Here is a 22,728-nt window from a genome sequence, read left to right as displayed (position 1 = left end):
CCTTAGAGATAGGAAAGAAGACAGCGTCACAGATGTTCCCTTTTACACCTGACCCGGAATGGCGGCGCGGAGAACTATCCCGAGCTCTGAGCAGAACTATTCAGGGAACGGGTCCACAGGCGAGCGGTTCCTCTCCCGTCGCTGGAAAAACGGTGAAATCTAACTTTAAATGAGTTTTTAATCAGTTTTAAGTCAAATACTAAATAAAGAACTCCAGAACAGACGACAGCCGCGAGACTGAATGCTGAAAAACAATTTCAGCTCGAGTTATTAATAGAGCAGAATGAAAGGTGACACTAGCATTGCCCAAATCCTCCAGCAGGTGGGGTTACCGTACCGGTAAAGGTGTCCTCAATAACAGCCAAAGAGCCCAGAAATGTCAAGATGAGTCACGGATGCTGGACAATGTGTCGTTGGAAACCGTGTTTGTGTAACATCTTAGTCCAAACGCATCTGACCCTTCTGAAAGAAAGGAGGATGCAGGAATACCAGCCATTTGCATCCTTATCTAAAAGCATTTCTTCTTCTGTATATATTAGTCTTGAAAAATCCTAAATCAGATGATTTAATGCAGGCCCAACTCAAAAACATTGATTTTCTAGAAATGCATTATGAACAAGAACAGAGAACATGATTAATGGTTACGTTGTGTTCATTAGTTTTATGCCATTTAAAACATTATCTAATTTCTCCCTCTCTAGCAACAGTTTTTCTTTTCTTTTCATAATCCAGTACGATCCGATTCCGTTTATAAACGGATGTACTGTAATGGGGAGGTGAATGATCTCGCTCTGCTTTGTTACTCTTTGTAAAACAAAAAGGAACACGTTCTTGCGTCATTACGTCGATTTGAGCGTGGCGGCGCGGCACCGAACAAGCAGCGGAAGTTTTTAGCCGGCCGGAGAGCAGCGCTTGTTGTTAATTAAAGCTGTTATTGAATTAAATAAAAACAACTTATTATATTTAGACGTTGTGGTCGAATGGCCTTTGAAGACTCAGCGAGTTCGGGCTTCCTGCCTGAAGCGATGCAGTTCGGTTGTCATCGTGATATCTCGCGACGATGGTGAGTGGACGCTAAGCTAACATGCTAACGCGCCGACTCCCTCTGGGACTCGGTGACGCGAGTTGATGACGTCTTTGTCAAGTTTCATCTTTTAGCTCGCATTGACTTTTAATGGATGCTGTTATCTCTGTTTCAGACTTGCAAGCTAAGCGGGTTGTTCAGCATCGGAGAGGAGTTTGATGATGAGGTGACTGAACACACCTGTTTGATGTTAGCTGTCCGGGCTAGCTGCTGCACACCTGCTTGATGTTAGCTGTCCGGGCTAGCTGCTGCACACCTGTTTGATGTTAGCTGTCCGGGCTAGCTGCTGCACACCTGCTTGATGTTAGCTGTCCGGGCTAGCTGCTGCACACCTGCTTGATGTTAGCTGTCCGGGCTAGCTGCTGCACACCTGCTTGGTGTTAGCTGCCCGGGCTAGCTGCTGCACACCTGCTTGATGTTAGCTGTCCGGGCTAGCTGCTGCACACCTGCTTGGTGTTAGCTGCCCGGGCTAGCTGCTGCACACCTGCTTGATGTTAGCTGTCCGGGCTAGCTGCTGCACACCTGCTTGATGTTAGCTGCCCGGGCTAGCTGCTGCACACCTGCTTGATGTTAGCTGCCCGGGCTAGCTGCTGCACACCTGCTTGATGTTAGCTGCCCGGGCTAGCTGCTGCACACAGGATCGGTCTGTTCACACTGCTGGAATTAGATGTTGATCTGATTCAGGGATGAATTGTGTGTCTCTGTGTCCGTCCGTCTGAACCAGGACCTGTTGGGGACAGACTGGGCCGTCCACTCGGCGTCCGGACCGGCCAATGCGGCAGCTGCCGCGTCACCGTGCGCTCTGCGGGCCTCCTCGGCTGCTCGCGGCGAGCCGGAGAAGGACCGCCTCCAGCCAACTGGCGAGATATCGGCTGCCTCGTGGAGCGGCACAGCGAGGAGGAGCGGCTCGCACGCTGCCGGCGGACAAACGGTTTCTCCGGGATTGAGGCAGATCCCCTCGGCTCGTCCTCGCTCCCTCCGTCCTCCGGTGCCGGGAAGCCCGCCCCCCAAGTCAGCGGCGGAGCGTGCTGAGGCGCGGGAGCCGGTGAAACCCGGCGTGGCTCAGGACGACTTTGATGACTGGGATGTTGACCTGGAAGACCTGGACGAGTGTGAGGGTCGGATGGGGCCGCCGCTCCGGGCTCCGCCTCCGGCCCCGCCTCCACCTTCAGCCAATACGCTGCGCCCCCTCACCTGTGGAGGGACGGCGCTGAGGCGGGATCAGACCGCCTCGTCCAGTAATAACCCTCCTCCTTGGACTCGCCCCGCTCCTTTCCTGCCCCCCCCACCACAGAGGCATGTCTTTTCTGCCCCCAGCCCCTTTTCCGTGACTCTAAACAGGCCCCACGTCCCGCAGAGAGTCTCCAGGACTCCGGGACCGTCCCCTCAGGCTCGCAGCCTCTTTGAGACAATCTCCCCGGCACCGCGCTCCGCCGGCCTCAACACGCCGGTCCTCACCAACCGCCTGGTCCAGCTGGTGTCCGCCTCCAATAAGCTTCCCAGGAAGCGAGCTCGATCCGAGCCTTGCCGGACCAGGACCCGGCGCTTCCCCGGTCCCGCCGGACTCCTGCCAGAGCAGGTTCTCGTCTTCCGTCGCCTCGTCTCTAGCGACGCTTCTGTGTTTTTCCCGCGCGTTTCCGAGTAACGATATTTATCCCGTCTCTCTCAGCCGTCGGGTCGGAACCTGGATGAAATCGTGGTTTCTGCTCCCGTGACTCCGGCTCACGGCGCCGTGGCCCGTTTGCCGAGCCAGGTAATAAAACACGGAGACGGATCGGCACAAACGCGAGGAAGATATCATGGCTTGAACTGAAGCCCCGCCCCCCTCAGCCCGTTGACTTCTGTTTGACTCGATTTAAAGGGTTCCGGCTCGCAGGCCGAGGAAGACGACTTCTGCGGCGACGCCTGGACGGCGATGAGGACAGACATGGGATTGGACGAGCGGAACCCCTCGTGTTTCTTGCACTCTTACAGCGTCGTCATGGTGCTTCGAAAGGTGGGCCTTTTTTTTGGGGGGGGCTGACAGGATGGCGAGTGGAGGTGGACGTGTCTTAAAGCCCCACTTCATTCAAGTGTTGTAAGAACTCCTTCTTTTATTCATGTCGGGCCCCGTTTCGTGTTTAATCCTCCATCAGACCCGGCCGGGTCCGGCTTCCTGAGCTCTTGTTGTTTAATCGGAACAAACGACGGCGCCTTCAGAGACAGAATAATGACTCACCAGTCGCTGTGATGGAATCGCGGCGCCTACATTGGAACGCAAACGTCGTGGACATACTTCAGATTGTCGGCGTTGATGAAGGAATTATTGTCGAGCTAAGAATGAATGATTGGATGGACGGTGACGGCATGTCGGGTCATTAACCTCATGTTTGTTTCCATGGCGACAGGCGGCGCTGAAACAGCTGGCCAAAAACAAAGTCCCCAACATGGCCGTCGTCCTGAAGAGCATCGTCGACACAACCGCCGACGCCAAGGCCGTGTTTAAAGACCCGACAGGTAGCGGACGATGATGAAAGAGGAGGCGGAGCCGCTTGTCTCGCGTTTCAACGCCATCTAAGCGCAGAGTGGGGGATGGCGCATAGGGGGGCGTGGCCACAATCAGCGCCTTGGTGTTACATTACCATCGACCAGTCGATGATGTCATCGGTTTAGATTATTCTGCCAAGGCCCACGATAAAAGAATTCTTGGGAGGCCGTTTGCTGCGTTTGGGAACCGAAATGCAGGAATCCTGTCCCGCTAATCGCTCCGTGTCCCTTTGTCCGGTGGACCAAAGGGGAGATCCAGGGAACGGTGCATCGGCAGCTCCTGGAGGACCGGGCGGAGGAGCTGAAGGTGGGAGCCGTGCTCCTGCTCAAACAAGTAAGACGTGTGCAGCGACCTTCGGCTGGAACCGAACGGATAGCGGTTTACTTTGCGCCGCCTGCGTCCTCAGGTGGGCGTGTTCTCCCCCTCCCATAGGAACCATTACCTCAACGTGACGCCGAACAACCTGCTGAGGATCTACGCCCCCGATGGCGTCTGCCTGACCGCGCGGCTCCCGCCGCTCGTCTCGGTGAGCGACGCTTTTTATTTTTTTTACATTCCATCTGTCAGCCGTTCCTTCAAAGCCTCGTTTCTCCTTTTCCATCCAGGAGCTGATGCTGACGTCGCCTCCTCGGCCTCCTCGTGGCCTCCGGGAGCCGGTGTCTCAGATGCAGCTGGTGTTTGACGAAGAGGATGATGAGGGGCAAGTCGGGGTGAGATGCACGGAGGAAGGGGAGGACCCCTCGAGAGGCGCTAAAGCTGGCCCCGGCGGAAGCCTCCAGGATCCATCACCGCAGCACTCCAGCTGGGAGTCAGGTGGGGGCCCTCCGTTGAACATGCTAATGCTAGCTCTGGTTAGCTGTGCGCAGATTAGTTTTTAGTGATTCGTGACCACGGTGGGTTTTTCGTGGCAGAAAAGCACGGCTGTAGATTTCTACACGCCTGTAATCCATTTACGCCGCGGTTTCTTGGGTGTTTGATGTCGAGCGTTTGTTTCCGCTGTGCAGACGCCGGCCTGGACGAACTCCTGGGGGCGTTACCGGACGACACCTACAGCTTCTGACGCGGCGCTCCGACGCCGGCGAACTGTTTCTCTCGCCTCCACAGGACGGAGGCCTTGGATGTTGTTTATCTGGGTTAATTTGCCGTTACTGTGTCGATGCTACGCTACGCTACACTGATGATGTCACTCGAAGCCAACCTGTCCGTCGTTATCATCGCACTTTTCTTCGCGGCTCACTAATCGTACGTGACGTAACCGATAAGATTCCATCCAAATAAAAAGTTGGGTTGCGCATCCTGAATTCGTGGCCGTTTTTAAACCGGAATGCTGAAACGTTTGAAATAAAACTCGTTCCACGTGGAGAGGGGTCAACGGTTCAGAGGGCAGCGCCCGACGCTCCCGAGGGAGGCCCAGGTGCGGACGCTATTAGCGTGTTCACAGGCTAATGGCGGCGTGCAGACACCCGACACCCCATTAAGACAGCTGATGAACTTAATTGGACGGAAACTGCCTCGCCCAGAATGAGCCTCTTTGAAATAATCTATGTAAGTGTGCAAAGATGAGTTCCTCCGCCCCTTTATCGGAACATCAGCCAATTAAGACCCCCAGAAGACGACCTCGCTTCCTGCAGCTATCGCTCGCGGTCTGGGGCTAATTTGCCCTTCATTGCCCAATCATCTCCCGCTAGAGGTGATAATCGGCCGCGCCCATTCTGAGCAACGTCCTAATTATCTCCCTGTCAGCTTATTATTTTTCATAATCCATAAAGATGGTGTGAGAGTATAATTAGTCTCGCACATTGTGTGAGTGTGGGGGGGGGGGGGGGGAAGTCAAAAGACGTTGGGACCAAGGAAATATCTGAGTCCGTGATTTACAGACCCGGAAGGAAAGAGAACTTAATCATTTCTGATGTAAAGACCTGTCAAGTCCGAGTCCTCTGGGACGATTTTAGCGGTAAGGCCTTGCAAATGAAAAGGAGGAAAGAATACGGCGAGGCTAACGAGGCCCCCGCCTTGTTAGACAGAAAATTGCCCGGATGGATGACAGAGAGGAGATCACTAAAGCATGAAGTTTTATTTTGGACTCTGGAGACCATTTAATCCATGTAAAACTGCGCTCATTACCTCTGTGGCAAAAAAGGGGAGATTTGGTTAATTAAGTTAAGAAACCAGAAGATCCAGCAGCTGCTTGAGACGACTGACGGGAGAGAGGGCGTTTCAACCAACTGACTAATCTCAAAAGTGATCGAAGAAACATTTCCTCTTGTGCATAAGAATGCAGAAGGTAATTAAAATAACTTTATAGCCATCAAAACCAGGAAACAGAAAAAGGAAATTGGGGATTCATGTTAATTATTGCTTCACGCTGTTGAATCCAGGTTTGGTCGAAGAGTTTAACGACAGGTTCGGGTGGATGTAAACACTTCAAGGACTGATTTTTTGTTTGTTAGCAGCGGCGCGTAACCTATGAAATCATGTGTTTTTGGCTTCATTGGTGCGGAAAAGGATTCCTGCTTGAAGTCCTGGATGATGAGTTTTGCAGCTGTTGAAAGAGAATCTTAAATGGTTTAATTATCTTCAGAAATAGGAGGATTTTCTCAGCCCACAGGAATACTTAGTCGTCCAATAAAATACAATCTGATTAAACTATTTGCTTGATTTTCACCAGATAAGAAGGGCATTACAAAATATACTTTTCTTCGTCTTATCTTTGGTCAGAGACAGGTGGAAACCTTTTTTTAAACGCTACTTCATTAATCTGCACGTCTCACTTCAGACCATCTTACAACCATAAAGACATTTTTATGAGCGGACGGCTTGCCCATTACATTTTGATCACTTCATCAGCGGTACTCATCAACTGCCTATCGAATTAAATCCCCAGTATGTGAATGAGCTTGAATTTTTCAAACAAATTTAATTTTTTTTACCTCCTCTGATTATTGGTTCAATTAATTACTGATTTCTTAATTGTAGATGAATCTCAGCTGCTAACGGTTAATCAATGGTTACGGTGATTGACGTGGCCATTTTGAATAGAACTATTGTTCGTTTCTGTATGTGTGTGATTTTAATTCTAATATCTGAGTACGTCTAAAACAGTCGAGGCACAAAGATGATTCAGCAAAGCCGACAATTAAAAAAGAAAGTACCGGTAGGTAAATTAAATAGCTAAATTCTTCTTCTTAACGATAAGACTCAAGGGTAAATATCCCGGCTAATCAGATCAGTCCACACGCGTAGGGGGAAACGATGTAAACGCTAAATGGCACTGAATACAAAGAAGCCCCTGATCCCCCCCGTGCTGCCAGAGCTCATGGTACAGTCCTACATCGACAGCCAGGCCCCGCCGGCAGGTAACTCAAACCAGCTAGCTTGATGCTACGGCTTAAACAAACTGTATTGTTAAAGACCAAATAAGCCAAAAAAGAATCGTTTTTACATTTTGTGTGGCGGTGAATGAAGTTAGGCGCGACTGTAATGGAGTATTTTGTTCATTTCTGACCTGGCGTAGCGTGAACTCCAGCTAGCAGGGGAGCTAGCTAGAGTTCACGGTTCTGATTAAGTAAGTTACATTTGAGAGAAAAACTCTGAGGGTGAGAGGAACAACTTTAATTTCAATGAGATGAAGTCAAATAGTAAAATTCCTAAGGATAATTTCTATGTAGAAATGAAACACGTGATGTCACGACGTCGCTTTTGTTTTTACTTTCCCCCGCTTATTTTTATCCTCCTCCCTTCAATCTCCCCCGTCTGCACTTCTGCCTCGACGCCCCTCCCCCCCTCCGAGCATCCATCACTCTTTTTCTCTCCTCTGTCTGTCTCCTGCTTTCCATCCCTCCATCAGGTACAGAGTGGCAAGCTGTGGAAACATTGAAGGCTGAGAGACAAATGAGGGGGAGGAAGAGGAGAAGACGTTCAGGAAGAGACCTGGCTGTGAAGAGCGAAGGCAGGGGAGGAGAGCATTGTCTCCCCCCCCTCTCTCTCTCTCTCTCTCTGCCAGCGTGAGCCGTCTCTCGGCTGTTGTTCGCCGCCGCCGCCACAGACGAGCTGGGAAGAGGAGGGAAAGCGGATGGATCCGGGAAAACGGGAGGAGTTCGGACCGGGATGCGAGGCTAACCAACAGTTCTGATCATCAACGTCGCTCGCTCTCTCGCTCTCTCCCTCTCTCCCTCGCTCTTTCTCGCAAACACACACGTGTGCTCTCAGACTCTCACACACACACACACACACACACACACACACTCGCGCCGGCAGAATGTCTTCCCGCTAGGCTGAACCAGAGAGGTGCTTGGGCTTGTCATTAGTTAGTGTGTGCGTGTGTGTGTGTGTGTGTGTGTGCGCGTGTGCGCGTGTGCGTGCGCGTCAGCCTGCGTGCCCACTCATGCATGACAGAGTTTACTTTGTGTGTGTGTGTGTGTGCGTAAATGGAGATGAGGCGGGACGTTAAACACGCAGAGGCTGCTCTGATTGGCTCTTGAAGTGATTCTCACCTCTCTCCGGTGTCGATGAGATGAAACCGTCCGGGAGGATGAGGAGGGTGAGGAGGGTGTCGAGGTCGTGCGGGCGCCACGGGCAGGCTGGCAGCCGCGGCTACTTTCAGCTGAAGGGAAGTTGGGGGGGCGTCTTCCTCCTCCTCCTCCTCCGTCTCTCGGACTGTTTCGTCAGCGTGTTCGGTGTGACGACGGGATGACGATCTGCCCGTTGATCGGCGTTCCCTCTCTTGTCTCTGCAGGTGGGGGGGGCGGGGGCTCCCTGGTTGAGGCGCCGTCGGCCTGATGATGGATGTTAAGGAGGGCTGTGGCAGCCAGGCGAGCGTGGAGAGCTCCGGCCTGCACGCCACCTCCTGGCAGGCCTTCGCTCACGCCAGCACGCTGCACGGCCTGCGCTTCATCTTCCCCGACGGGCCGCCCGGCGTTCGCCGCGCCCTGTGGGCGGCGGCTCTGCTGGCCTGCCTGGGACTGCTGGCCCTGGAGAGCACCGAGCGGCTGGCCTACTTCCTCTCCTACCCTCACGTGACCAGCTTGGACGCCGTCGTGTCCGGCAGCCTGGTCTTTCCGGCCGTGACCATTTGCAACCTCAACGTCTACCGCTTCAGCCGCCTCACGCGCAACGACCTGTACCACGCCGGCGAGCTGCTGGCCTTGCTCGACGTGCACCTGGCGATCCCCCAGCCGCACCTGGCCGAGCCCGACGTGCTGGCCTTCCTGCGGGAGAAGTCCAACTTCAGCGCCTACCGGCCCGAAGCCTTCGGCATGGAGGAGTTTGTGGAGCGGGTCGGCCACGACCTTCGGGAGATGATGCTGTACTGCCGCTACCAGGGCCAGGAGTGCAGCCACGGCGACTTCAAAACCGTGAGTCCATGCGCTCCTTCCGGTTTGGGATGGGGGGGGTCAGGGGTCAGGGCCTTCTCTGTCCTGGGCCCCGAGGTGTAAGTTCTCAGCATTGAGGGCTTCCAGAGACGGATGCTTTTGCCAGTGAAAATTCAAGGGAATGTTATGGAACTTTCTTGATTGATGGAGCAGAATGACGTGGAACGTTTTGCCTTCTGATCTAGTTCCTGCGTTTATGGCGCCTGACGTTCATGCATGGAGTTTTGTGTGAATGATTTCCTTTGTATTTGATCAAACACTAAGCGGGTAGATTTGCTTGAGACGCTTGGCGGGCATTCTCAGACCCCCTCAAGTTGTTCTGGTTGGGTTCTCTAATGGGAGGTACAGGAACCGGTACCAGGAGCTCTTTCCTCCCATCATCAATGAATTAATCAATGTTGAGAAAGGACAGCAAAGAGCCAGACGTTTCATCCCGGCCTGATGAGTTGAATACCTCAGAGTCAGTGTTTGGCTATTTGATTGATTGATATTTGATCGAACGGAAGGAAGCTGGATCCAAACAGAACCGGCTTTGAGCGTGAAAACCAAGAGCCCCAGAAAGTTTCGGGATTCAGCTTCTCAGGAACTCACTGAAACCGGATTCGTATTTCTTTCTGCGACGGCTTCACATGTTGACCACGGGGTCGCGTAGCGGGCGCTTGCTAACGAGCATCCCGACTTCCTGTTTAAGGCTCCGCGCCGTCCCCGGCCGGCACAGATCTGCATTAACGAGATGCTCTTTGTTTTGCGATGTGTGCACATCACGAAGGGCGCCACGCAGCCGCCCCCGGGATCCGATCGGCTGTGATGAGCGCCGCCTCTTTTACGGAGAGTCAACGCTGCTGCCATTAACGGAGGGCAGCGGCAGCGCCGTCCCGCCTCGGTGGCGTGTAATCAAACACGCGACGGTTTCTCCGGCTGTGTCTGGTACGGCTGTCGGGACGCCGTAGACGGCGTGATGGAACCGGAGCAGCGAGCTGCACAGTAAGGAAGCGATTCGAACGCACACGCTGTATGACGCGCCGCGTGAGCACGTCTGCAGCCCACCTGACGCCGTCCCTCCTAAATGAGCAGCGACGCCAAACAAAGAGGGCGTATCTCAGGCGGCACGCGGCGTCCTGGCGTTCAAGCAGAGCCGGGGGACAAAGCAGGAGCTTCAGCCAGTTCGAGAAAGAGAACCCAAAACCACCTTATAGGTGGTTTGGGTTGTTTTATTAACGACCTCAAACCTTTCCTTTTATTTGTGAAAGCTGTGCACGTTGTTTCTGGCGAGAGGCTCAAAGCAGGTCTGCAGTGTAACCTGTTGCACAAGCTTTGTTTGTTGTTCAATAAAATAGGATTGAAACAAATCGGTATCGGCAGGTCTGGCTTTTTGAAGATCGGTGATTGGCCAGTCAATTGTAATCGTCAGCACGCTTCCTTATCCGCCCTCCCCTCATTGGCTCCTCGACTGATTGCTCTTAATCGCTTTCGGATTCGTTTCTCAAAGTTTGATGGCCGGATTCATCACATTCGGGTTTTAGTGGTGGTTCCATGTTAACTGCGCCGGCGTGACGGCGTCCTCCACGGTGCTATTTGTGACTGGTCGGGGAATGAAGAGGACTTTCCGGCTCTTTGTGTCTCGCTGTCCTAGTCGCCTAGCGGCGAGACACGGTGACAGCGCTGTGATGGACACGGCGAGCCGGACTAAAGACGGGAGAAGTCGGGACGTGAATATTTGCGTATTTGTGTTGTCTTGCATTCACACCAGCAAAAGAGGAGGAGGAGGAGGAGGAGGAGGAGGCTGGAGGAGGAGTGAGGAGTAGAGACCATTACCTCAGCAGCCTGTCTGTGTGACGCTTCATCATGGCCTCCAGAGGGAGAGATGGAGTGTGTGTGTGTGTGTGTGTGTGTGTGTGTGTGTGTGTGTTTGTGTTTGGCATAGTGCTGGAGGGTATCTTTATACTTTGCAGTCTGTGTTTACTCTGCGTGTGTGTGTGTGTGTGTGTGTGTGTGTGTGTGTGTGTGTGCGTGCGTGTGCCGACGCTGCTCGTCTCCTCCCTGAAGGAGGTGCAGATCCTTCTATGACATCACATTTGGCCTCAAGTCTGGACGATGCTTCACAGGAAATATTTTCTGATCGGTGGAGCAAAGAAATGAGAGAGAGAGGAAGTATTTTATTCTGTCTGCTGAGGCCAAGCCGACTCCGAATCCATCCTCTCTCGTAGTTTAGTGTGCGCCAGATAATTAAAATCATTTCTGATGGAAACGGCATCAATAATTCTTTGGGCTTGATCAATATGAAACATGGGGGGGGCTCTGCTCAAAAGAGAGACGCGTGACCCGGATACGTGCGCGGCGATGTTGTAAATAAGCAACTGAAGATTCAGCGACGTCATCGTTTTGCGATTAGCTTGTTCTGCCGCCCCGGAGACAAAAATCGTTCTTCGCTCAAAGAACAAATTCAAATTCGTTTAACTGTCGCCGCTTCTTATTGATTTGCAGTTAAACATTACGCGTCACATCGTGGGCGCGCTTGTTTCGATCAAATCGGCTTTCGTTAACTGGCTTTCCGGCGCGATGAAGGTGCCACGAATGCCATCAATAATAAAAATACAAAATAAACGTGTGAAAGGAGTCACGCGGAGGAGAGTGAGTCAGATTTGAACGTAAACACGCCTCGTGTTCCGGTCTTTGCAGAGTTTTCTTTTGTTTCATTGCTTTTCCTTTTTGCTTCGCAGCTGCACCACGGAAGAAATAAAGCAAAGCCTGCTCGAACGACGGAGCGGCTGATGTTTGTTTGTGTTGTTAGGAGCAGCTGAAGGAGAATGAACATGGAGTCGTATTATTCTGTCCTCCGCTCTCCTCCCTCGTTCCAATCTGTCCAGACCTTGCCTCCAGGAGAGCAAACCTTGTTACCAGCACAAACGCGTTGGATATCAGATCTCGGATGTGCTGTCCTGCATAAATCCAAACCGCTGGCCTTCCGTGTTGGTTGGAGTTTCCTCTGAGAGCTCATTTGGATGAATATTTGACCCGGGCCGAAACCTCTCTTACAGCTCTGCATCTTGATGAAGACGAAACATTTCATCGAATTGAAACTTCCCAACATAAAATGTAATCGTCTGCATATTAAACATAAATTAGCAGCAGCGGAAAGTAACGTCTCGCTTCATTCCGTCTGACTTGGTTTTGATCTCTCCGGTCCCATTCTGATGACTTCCCGTCAGTCCTCGCCTTCGTCGGGATTCGCTCTCCGTTCCGCTTCTGGGTCCGCTGCCTTTGGTTCCCCTCCCCGTGCATTATTCAAGGAGAAACCGAGCTCCATCCTGGGATGCCACATGTGGATCGCTGCAGCCGCCTCCGTCCTGTCACTCTGCAGTGGGCGGCGACCGGAGATACGGGAGGCGGAGCTTTGTTTGGATGCAACGACAAGCTGTTGGCGCTCACCTGGGTTTGTGTCAGGTCTGCTCCACAGCGACGGCTGTCGGCCAAGTCCCCCCTCCCTCGTTTCTCATGGGTCGTGAGTCTCGGCCAAGCCGAGTAAAAGTCATCGGGAGCTAATGAGGAAGTAATTTACAGCCATTTTCACTCAAACCGGAGAGGAAAGGAAGAAGGACCAGGGAACGGTGCTCTGGAATGTGGTCGGGAATCAGGTCTTAATCAGAACAGAAGGTTGTAATTAATCAGGATTAATCACAAGTTTTTATTGTGAATGTCGTTATTTCCGAGGCAGATTTTCCTGCAGTCATTTGGATGTAATTATATCATCCTGAGTCATTCTGCGCTGTTTAACCGTGTTTGATGTTTGATGCTGAACCTGTTTTAAAATCAGGTCAGATATTATTATTATCACGTCCGATCTAAGGCATTTACCCGGCCTCTTATTGTTTATTTCGTCCCTTTGACGATCATTTTCCGGCGTTCCCGTCATCGTTACAGACCGAACGAGCTTCTCCGGTAAAGTCTGAATCCATTGTTAAATTTCCTCCCAACGCTTTAGAGGCCATTTCTGCAGCCTTTAGGTGCGTAAATGTTCATAGGACTGTAAAAAATGGCAATAAACCACAGAAACGAAGCTGATCTGATTTGGAACACACTTAACAAGGTTCTCATGTCGGCTTTGCCGGTTCACGTTTGGACCGAACCGGAGGATCGTGAGGAAAAATAAAACCGTCGGCGCTGACGGCGTGAGGGAAAGTCGTGTGCGCTGTGATCCCGCCTCTGTTCTCCGGGTCACCTGCGTTAGAAGTTGATCTTCCAAAGCGCGCTCGATTACACCTCCTGGCTGCGTTTAACACCGAGTCTTCTTCAAACGAGACTCTGGGTGCACATGTAGCTAAAGCTCATTAAACGGCAGCGCGGCATTATGGGGTATTTACTAGAAGGAAACGCAATTAAGCCGCGTGATGGACGGAGCCGGGCGGAGCGGCGTGCTGTAATGGCGAGTCCTTGGAGGAGGAGGAATAAACGAATAAACGTTACGGCTCTGCTTATGATGTGGACTCTCCTCAGCGCGGCGCCGGTTATTGGTTTGACCGCCAGTCTGCAGTTTGTTATCGTTGACCTTTGACCCGCGGCGGGTGTTGTCTTACAAACAAAACAGTAGTGGCCCTCACAACGCTCCTTGGATGTGTGTGTCCCTCAGCTCCGGTACATACGTATTGATTTTCCACTGCTTCCTCTTTGTACTTCCACTCAATTAAAAGCGTGACACCTGATTTTGCTTGGCTTTCCGTTGACGCGGCGTAAAAACATCCGTCCAAACAACCGACCGCGCCCCGGGTGAGTAACGGAGGCGATGAACGCTCGCTCGGCGCTCTTTACGAGGTCATTCTTTGATTCTGGCCATTCAATGAATGTGTCTGGTGTTGCTCATGCATGAGGATGAGCTGCAGATCTAGTCGCGTGGATGTTAGCGGCAGAATCTGTGCTTTAATGCGGCGGCGGGGTCAGGGGTCACTGGAGTTACAGCTTCAGGGTCGGGAGCAGAGATAAAACGACAGTCCCTATCGGCTTCTCTCCACTTTAAATTCTTCCCACCAGACTCGGGATCGTCGTTTGGAGCCATTAATAAATTTAGCATAATTATATCTATTCACTTAAGGGCCGCCTCCAACCCTCCCCCATCAATACAGATGAATAATTCATACCATATGATGCGGCGGGGGGGGGGGTTACTACTCCTCCATCTTTTAGTTATACCTCAGTGTTGCATCACATTAGATATTCCATATACCCACAATAAGCATTCCTTAAACTCCTCGCAATCCACCCTCTTTGGGTTCGAGAGATACGAGAGAAAAAGCCAGCGTATTAAAAGTATATTTTTTCACGCTGTTGGGGAAGGAAGCTTCTTTTCTTTCTCTCAGCAGTGTGTAAAAAAAAAAGAATCCCCCCCCCCCCCCAAAACCAAGACGAGACTCTGTTAAGGAAAAAGAGAGCATGTGGAGAAGAGATGGATAACAGGGGAAGAGCTGAGGATGATGGAAAAGGCTCAGGGGTCCGGAAACATGTCCATGAGAGCTCCCAGCAGGGGGTCAGGAGGTTATTCTGAGCGTCTGAGGGGGTGGAGGAACCCGTCAGCCTCTCCTTCCGCCTGTCCCTCGCCTCCTTACTCTTAGCTGCCATAACGACGGACAATTATCACATCGAGCCTCCTCTTACTTCTATTTTTGCCGCATGGATCGAAGCATGAAAACGTGACGCGGCCTGAAATCATTTATCCGGGAGCCCGTTCACATTTGTGTGGGCGCCGTTTTTCGGATGCGCATCGGTGCGTGGAGCCCACAAGCGCCGTCGTTTATCTTTACGGAACGCTGCAGCAGGCTGTGTGGATTAGCACAGGAGGTGGCTACGAGCCCCGCTAGTCCAGAGGAGAGCTGGACTCTCATCCTGGGGTCCCGGAGGAGCATCCGGTACTCCACCCAAAATCAACACCTCATTTAAAACGTGTAACCATGGAGACGGTGCCGCCGTCTCCAAAGTAAGACCCTAGTGGACGCTGCAGCTGGACGATGGCTCTGTAGACGTTCTCCTTTGAACAGTACGTTATTTCGGTCGGTTAGCGCGTTCTGTGGCCGCTAATTAACTCCCGCTAACTAATGTATTTGCCACTTTGGCCTCTGTGGATGCGGTCCAGCGCGCGTGGCCGGACGCCAGCGGCATCGCTGCCTGCCAGCCGGTGAAAGGTGATATTATTTTAAAATCCATTTATAGATGTTCCTGCAGTGTATCAACACGAATGGCTCACTTTGTGGGAAGGTAAACAGGAAGGTAATGAAATTGTTTTGCGGTGAGGACAAGGATTCCGCCACGACTGAAGTGTGCCAGGGAAGGCGGGGACCAAGGAACCGTCGGTACCAAAGATTGGTTGTCTGACCGACGTAGAATCCGACGCAGAGGGGGGCGAGCGGCACCGACGGCGTTGTCCTGCGGGAATACTGAAGGCCGAGGCTCGCGCAGTAGAAGGCAGGTGGCGAGGGCATCCGAAGTTAAAAGCCGTGACGCCGTTGGTTGTCCTCAAGGGAGCGCGTACATGGGAATGCTTTTAACTGCTGCCCCCCCTGGGAGGAAACCTGAAATTTTATTAAATCAAATTAAGTGGCTGGAAGGATGAGCCAAGACTCTGAACGAGCTTTGTAAATTTTGTTGTTCATGAAAGAAAGTTCAACCTTTATAAAAGTCTCGGACAGCTTCGCCGCCACGGCTCCGGCTTCCTGTCGCTGACGCCGCGCCGCCTTTGTGGCGTTTGTCCTCTGCTGTCGTAGTTCAGGACACGAGAAGGAAACGCCGCAGACGTGGCACGAAGGGCCAGAGTCGTGCATCGAGATGTCGCTGCTCCTCATGGATGCTTGAGTTGTGACCAAACGTATCAGAACTGAAATCGCTCCGGCGGCAGCCGGAGGAACCTTTACGGCGTGGCCGTTCAGCCGCTCACGTCCTCTCGGTGCGTTTCCTCCACCCGCTGCATCTTTCTTTGCAGCAACGGTTGTTTTCTGCCCAGGTGAGGTCCGTCCACTTGTGGTCCATTAATCTTACATTTTAAATCCATTGAAGTCATGCTGATAATTAACCGAGTGACGATTCATCATCGATATCCATTCGCTCGGCTCGCGGCGGCCGCGTCTTTGCAGAAACGCTGTGCTTTCCTTACGTTAGCGTGCTGTAGAAGGTTTTACTGCGTCGCTCATCTGATGACGGAGAGGATGTGGGTATCTGATCTCCTAACATTCATTCTGCTTACCTGCAGCTGTCGCTTTTAGTGGAACGAGAAGTGAGTGCTGCGCCTCGGCCATTAAACTGACATCGGGTGGATTTACACGTGCGTAATTCTCGATATATCTGCATCAGCGCAGCCGCAAACAGACATAGACGACATATAAAATGTTTGCATTTGTTAATTCAGGTGAACAAGCGTGTTTATTCCGGGTGAACAAATCTCCCAGAGGAAGCCGCTTCGCTGAGCTTTCGGATCACTGTCATTTCCTTTTCTCTGGGAGAAGGAATGCGATTCCAGGGGCGGAACATGAGTAGATCTGCTTCTGTTGATGTTTGTGAGGGAGGTGAGGAAGCAGGAGGAAGAAGAGGGGCTGCACCGTGCTGCGTAGAGGCGACCGCAGGAGGCGAGGGAGCGTCGGGATGACTTCGACTCCACAGACGGGAGTTTACGGAGGGAACAACGCAGCGATGTCGACTTGAAGGGTTTCTGAGGTGGCGAAGCGCTTCCGTCATTAGGTGGAGCTACAGTCCTTCTGTGTGTGTGTGTGTGTGTGTGTGTGTGTGTGCGCGTGCGTTTCCGTGTGTTTCCACGCGGATCAGTGTGGGAAAATGAAAGTGGTTATTCCTCAGTGACAGCGGAGAGAATCTGTGATGAATTATTCCTGCGCTCCCGTGACGGCGCTTGTCCTTTCCAGATATTACAGAAGCACGAGGCTGTAGAGGAACCCGCGCGGCCCGAGTGAATAAAACATGGAACCCGCTGATGTTCTGAACCCGGGTCCTACAGGTGATCTGTAAGCCAGCAAGCTGCTTGGTTCCCTTTAAACCTGAAATACCGTACGAGTAGGAAGCCTCAGGTCACACGACTTGCATTTCTTTAGCCGGTACGTGTTGTTGTGTACTTGTACATGTATGTAACAGGCCAGTATGCGCTTACTTTACTGAAATAATCATTAGCTTTGCCCTCTTTCCAAGCTTTTGATGTACATATTCCTCTTTGTTTAAGGGAAATGGTCAGATCATGAGTTATTAGACCTCAATAACAAAGAAAAATGGTGTTGGCGACACCGTTGTCTTTTTTTTTTACTACGGGACTAGCTCTAGAGATGCTTCAACACAGAAACGGATGTAGAGGCGTTTATCTAGGTCACTGGATTGATGTTGAAACCCCCCCCCCCAAAGCAGTTCTCCAGGGAAAACTCCCCCAGAAGCGATGACGGACTATTACCCAAAGCAGTCCGAGCCTCTTGCCTTCCCTTTAAACCACTGATAACTCTCCTCTGATCTTTCAGCGCAGACCGCTTGTCTATATTTGGAAATCTGCAGCAAAACTACCAAAAAAATGATCAGTGCTCAAAATCGCATCCTCCTCCCGGTGGCGTTTTCCGACGATCACAGCAAATAATGAAGAGCAGCTCAGCCAAATCAGCGTCTCTGGGACAAGATGTCCTCATGACCGAGGGCAGGTTTACCATGGACAGCTTGTACCTGCTGTCGGCGTCCATTGCCTTGTCCTCCGGGGTTAAGGCGCTTAATTCTCTTTATTTCTTCGTGTTTGCATTCTGGACCTTTCAGTCATAGAATTGAAAATTCTCAAAGTGGTTTAATCACACTATTAAAGTGCGAATCGAAGGCATGTGCCAGCATCCGCCTGAAGCGCCCGAGCTTAATTAGACTCGTGCACCTGCGTAAAGGCGGAGGCTGGATTTGGTGCAAGTCTCGGCGCATTGACAGAGTCTCATTTTGTGTCTGATAGCGAGGCCTTCTTTGCCTCCAGCGTATTATCCGAACACGTTTTTGCCAGCTATGTTGTAAAATCGTTTTGACCAAGCTACAGAATTTAAATATTCAAGAAGGAATTCTAATGTGACGGATGCCTGTTGCATTTTCCAGCACTAAAATTGCCCGTGGCAAGTCATGAAATTTCGTTTTGGGCATTTCAACAATTCACAATCGAGGAAGGGCTTGTGCAGGAGGAAAAGCCTCGCACTGATTATCATGCAAGCTGACGAGTCCCCGGTGTCCGATCGAGTCCAGTGATTTCAGAGCCGCTCTGTAAGACCTTAAGTTTACAGCTCCTCTGTTTGTGAAGCCGGCCCAAAGGTCAAGCAGAGCCGAAGGGAACGGCGAATTCTTTTATTCCACCGGTGGTCCGGGACAAAATGAACCCAACTACTGAGTTTTTATCTCCGGATGCGCAAACAAAATGGGAATTTATAGATTCGGAAAAGCTCCACTTTAAATCAAGAATGCTGATTTAGCCAGAGGTTGTGCTACGCTATACGCTGGATATTCATTCCTTTCTCATGGCGCAGTGGTGTGTAGATTCGTGTTTTCCCAGCACAGCGTCGTCGTCCCCTTTGTGTTTTAGTGCGTCTGCGTTGTGAGAAGCATGCATGCTGATGTCTCATCCGATCACTCTCATCCGTGGTCGGCTGGAGGCTGGAAAACACTGAGAGGCTGCGATACGAAACATCGGGAAACAGACGGAGGGACGGCGACGTCGTGAGCCGGGCGTCGTAATCGTGCGCTCGCTTCGACTGCCTGTTGTTCACGCGGTCAGAGCTGCTGTGTATTATATATAATTGCTTTGGGACCTGCTTAGAACTTAAAAAGGATCTTATTGGAACAACGCTGGAACATAATCTTGGCTCCGTTTGTTATGATTGTGTTGATTTAAAAGTCCTTTCAGATGTCAAGCGGCGTGATCCCATTTACAGATTGCTCCGATGATATTCCACGGCAAATGTTAGCTTCAGGATTTCTTGCAGATTCATCCCCATTTTATATATAAAGGCAGCAGTGATTCCTCTTGCACCCCAAATTCTCAATGTTTACCCGAAAGCCAGATGCGCTGCACTTTTTCCAATTCGTTAGCGGGTTTAGGGTGAAATTAGCATCTGATTTGGGGAGTCAGCTCGTACTGCTAAACGGTGACGGAGCGTGTTTTCTCTGAGAGAAGAGGCACTCCAGAGACGCCTTACCGGAGGCAGGCTTGTCATCAGTGCGTTTAAGTTATTTTAGCGTGCATTAGTCATAAATAATATTTGCATATGCTTCTCCAAAGTAGTTTATTGAGTCGTTAAGCAAACTCCTGAACAAAAGTGACCCGGAGTCACATTTCAGACACACACAAAAAAAGACCCCCCCCCCCCCCCCCTCCTCATCTGTGTTCATTTATTTTTAGCTGCAGCTCTCTTCTTATAATAGCCTGCTATTTTTAACGCTTAATTCCATGGAGATTTATGCAGAGATGAGGCGACGTTAAATTAGCCCGAGATTTGGCATCACATATGCGCTAATCTGTAGACGGGTGTTGATTAGTGTTGCCTGTTTTAAAGTGCGTACGTATGGTTTTAATCAGAGCCCAGGAAGTAAATACGTTTCACTGTGATGTCATAACTCTCGTCTCATCGCCACGCGGGATACAAGTGAGAATTTTTCCTGCTCTTTCATTGATGCTCGTTTGAGATTACCTGACGTGTTTACCTGCAGCCGCCCGCTTTTCATGGTTTGGAATCCTTTGCTTTGCACAGAAAGTCTCTTGTAATCGGATGCAGGTCACGCGATGTTCGGCTGCAGAGGTGTCGCTAGCGTGGGCAGAAAGTAACGGAGGTGTGTTCAGACGTTGGGGTGAATGCAGGGTGAACGCTTTACCTCAAACACGGTGCCTCTTAAAACTTTGCACGATTAGGATGAATTGACACTCAGCCATCTGTCGAGGTTCGCGGGATTCAGGTCTTCGGTTTTCCTGGAAAAACTTGAGTCAGACTCTCAGGTGATTCGTTTCAAGGTTGAGAAGCCGGGTTTGTCCGCCAGGATGGGGAACATCGGGATAATTTACACATTCAGGACAAGGCGGAGGGTCGGCGGGGCGACGCCATGACAGGTGATAAATGGTATTGATAGGCTGAGGAATATATGGGAGACCGGATGGCTTCCCCATCTCGCCTCTCTCTGACTGCTGGCGAGCGTTCCAGTCTGGAAGCGCTCCTCCCTGGATATGACCTGTCACCCATTCATTTGATTCCCCACGCTGATATGACCTGTCACCCATTCATTTGATTCCCCACGCTGATATGACCTGTCACCCATTCATTTGATTCCCCACGCTGCACCTGCTCTTTGTTCGGGCAGATTCAAATGACTTCAGATGCTCCGGAAATCCCAATCAGGCGCCTCCATTGCATTTTATAGATCTATTTTTCTGTCTACCCGTGCCAACGACGGCATCCATCATTGTTGGGCAAAAGTGAGTCCAGTTCAGAAGCTTGTTTCTAAAATTCCATGGATTTCGGAACGGAAAGTCGCTCCTAAATATATGAAACCGTTGTTTTTAAATGTCTAAATATTTCTTCGTTTTCCTGTGGATTTTCCACAGTTGCTTAAGTTGAGAGTTTCCTTTTAACTGTGGGGTATACACCCATATTTAGTTGTTGAAGGCTGAGGAACAAGTTGGACATATTTTTATAAATACTTGAATGAATTCAGCTCCTATTTTCTCATTTATTATATATTTTTGCAGACAGTTAAAGCTTAAAGGCTCTTGTTAAGTTTACACCTTGAAAAAGGCATATTCTTCTTAGATTGACGTCATAAATGACGTGTCGTGGGAGTTTGGCGGTATTCCCGGCCTTCCCGTTTCAAATAAACCCGGACAAAGTGAATAAAGAGCTGCTCTCCGTGTCCGTTGTTTCTTGAAAGCGAAGTCGTTTCCGGATTCTCCGTCCAGCCCTTTTCATTTCCGTCCCCTCGGTCTTTGACTCGTCCCTGTTTTATGTCTCACTAGCTTCCTAAGCCGTATCTATTATTTACATTGCCGGCATCCTCAGGTTTCCTCCCCGAGGCCTCGTGTTGAAACAGGCAGAGAATATGGATCTGAATTTCGCCGTTAATGAGTCTCTGCCGGGGAGAAAAGGAATCGGCAGTCGATTTGACGTGCTTTATTTGAATTTGCTTTGCCGTCGGGCTCTGCCCCCTCTATTACAGTTAGTTGAATTATCTATCTGTCTTGTGATGGACCGTGTCTCCACCCCCCCCCCCCCCCACTTTACAATCGCTCCCCCACATGCAAAATGCATTATGACTTTATACGAGCTAATTTATCCTGTGGGCCTTCTGTGTTGGATGGAATGCGATCGTGCTTTATTTATTTAAAGCGCTAACTCAGACCCAGGGCTGGCGTTGCCTGTGTCGACTCAACGCCCCCCCCTGGATGCATTCGGCGGTTTGAAGAAGCATTCATTAAAAGGCCTTGGGAGCTTCCTCCAGGTGTTGCTTCTGGCCCTTTCCTCTTCTTTATGTAATCTCATATCCGTGTAGCCCCAGGAAAACCCAAAGCCGGGAACCACGTCCAGGACGTTCCATCAGAGCTCCGAGTTGCTTCACTCGGTCTTGTAAAGAAAGTTTGTTTACACTTAGCAGTTAGCTCACGGCTAACGGTTGTAACGATTTGCTGGAGCCGCATCGCGCCCCCTCGACGGGACTCTTCTTATCTCTTTACTACGCCGGCCCGTGGAGGAAACGGAAGACGTTTTGTGAGAGGAGGAAGCGTGCAAAAGCAGACACACTCATACAAGCAATATTGCTCGGCTTCTTTGATTTAATACAGCCGCTGAAAACGGAATTGAGTCGCTTTATTTGTTCTCTCAGCGCCTGTGGTGCTGCATATTTCATTGATATTTGTTATATATCTATTTTGTTTTTGATGGGAGTTATTTGAATTTCATTTTACAACTATTGTCAGTCTTGGCTGTGACTGGCGTCTCTTTCTTTTTGCATTTTACATTTTATTGTAAGACAACAAATCAAACTCTGTTAACGGTGCATGCGAAAACGTCCCCAGCAAAAATAAAGTGATAAAACATCCGAGTTCACTGCAGCAGGAAGCTTTTCCCACCGAGGCTGGAGACAGGAACGGAAAAAGGGAATACAAACTTTGTGTTCCGGACGCTCGGCGTTCCTCTCTGTCACACTCTGGGCGGGTAATAAATCAAGAGTCCGCCTCAGCGGAGCCACGGAACCAACAGGACTTCCTCCACCCCATCAGTCACATGTATCCTTGAGCTGGCTGACAAACGTTCCTGCCACCTTCCGCCGGTGTTTTCAGGTTTGTGTGTTTCTCAGAGCGTCAATGTAAAGGAAACGGGTCCATTATTCATCTCGTCTGCCCGCCAGGCGGCTTCTGAGTTTATTTCTTTTAAGCGGAGTAATCCTTCTTAAAGAGCAGCCTTTGATGGTTTTAAGAAGGACTTTGGTTCTGTGTGAACGGCCAGGAGCGTCCCGTCATCAACCAGCGGCTCCTCCTTGCGGCCCTGGCGTATTCCCGATCACCTGTCTGGGATCTTGATGGAGGAGACGGGGGTGTCAAAGCGTGTTTATACTGAAGGCCCGCCTGCACGGGGGGGGGTCGGGTGTCGGCACCGGCGTGAAAAGAGAAAAGGATGTTGGAGAGGAAGGAAAGAGACGAGGCGGTAAAACGAGGCGCTGAAGGTTGTGGCGTTCCCTCCAGCTCAACCCACCTCATTAATTTTCTAATTTAGTCA

At 50.8% G+C, this 22,728-nt stretch overlaps 2 protein-coding genes across 2 annotated transcripts in view; both read left to right on the top strand.

The window, feature by feature from the left end:
* The first annotated feature begins 7 nt into the window (after positions 1 to 7).
* hrob (homologous recombination factor with OB-fold) lies at positions 8 to 4,902 on the top strand. The gene is made up of 11 exons (XM_068749662.1): positions 8 to 152; positions 968 to 1,063; positions 1,200 to 1,250; positions 1,809 to 2,663; positions 2,754 to 2,837; positions 2,946 to 3,080; positions 3,472 to 3,580; positions 3,859 to 3,944; positions 4,018 to 4,137; positions 4,217 to 4,424; positions 4,616 to 4,902. Exons 2-11 carry the CDS (start codon positions 1,061 to 1,063, stop codon positions 4,669 to 4,671), a joined length of 1,707 nt encoding a protein of 568 aa, XP_068605763.1. The 5' UTR covers positions 8 to 152; positions 968 to 1,060; the 3' UTR covers positions 4,672 to 4,902.
* Positions 4,903 to 8,392: 3,490 nt separating this feature from the next.
* asic2 (acid-sensing (proton-gated) ion channel 2) overlaps positions 8,393 to 22,728 on the top strand; it is a 104,105-nt gene continuing 89,769 nt past the window's right edge. Inside the window, exon 1 of the mRNA XM_068749612.1 lies at positions 8,393 to 8,965. Within this exon, the coding sequence (XP_068605713.1) occupies positions 8,393 to 8,965 (573 nt within the window). The remainder of the gene's footprint in view (positions 8,966 to 22,728) is intronic.

This window comes from Brachionichthys hirsutus, chromosome 16, assembly GCF_040956055.1.
Source record: "Brachionichthys hirsutus isolate HB-005 chromosome 16, CSIRO-AGI_Bhir_v1, whole genome shotgun sequence".
Lineage (NCBI taxonomy): Eukaryota > Metazoa > Chordata > Actinopteri > Lophiiformes > Brachionichthyidae > Brachionichthys > Brachionichthys hirsutus.
This window is presented reverse-complemented; position numbering and strand designations above follow the sequence as displayed.

Coding starts and splice junctions, on each gene's coding strand:
- hrob (XM_068749662.1), top strand. Junction 2,838..2,945: donor TGGCCCGTTTGCCGAGCCAG/GTAATAAAACAC, acceptor CTCGATTTAAAG/GGTTCCGGCTCGCAGGCCGA. Junction 4,425..4,615: donor GCACTCCAGCTGGGAGTCAG/GTGGGGGCCCTC, acceptor TCCGCTGTGCAG/ACGCCGGCCTGGACGAACTC.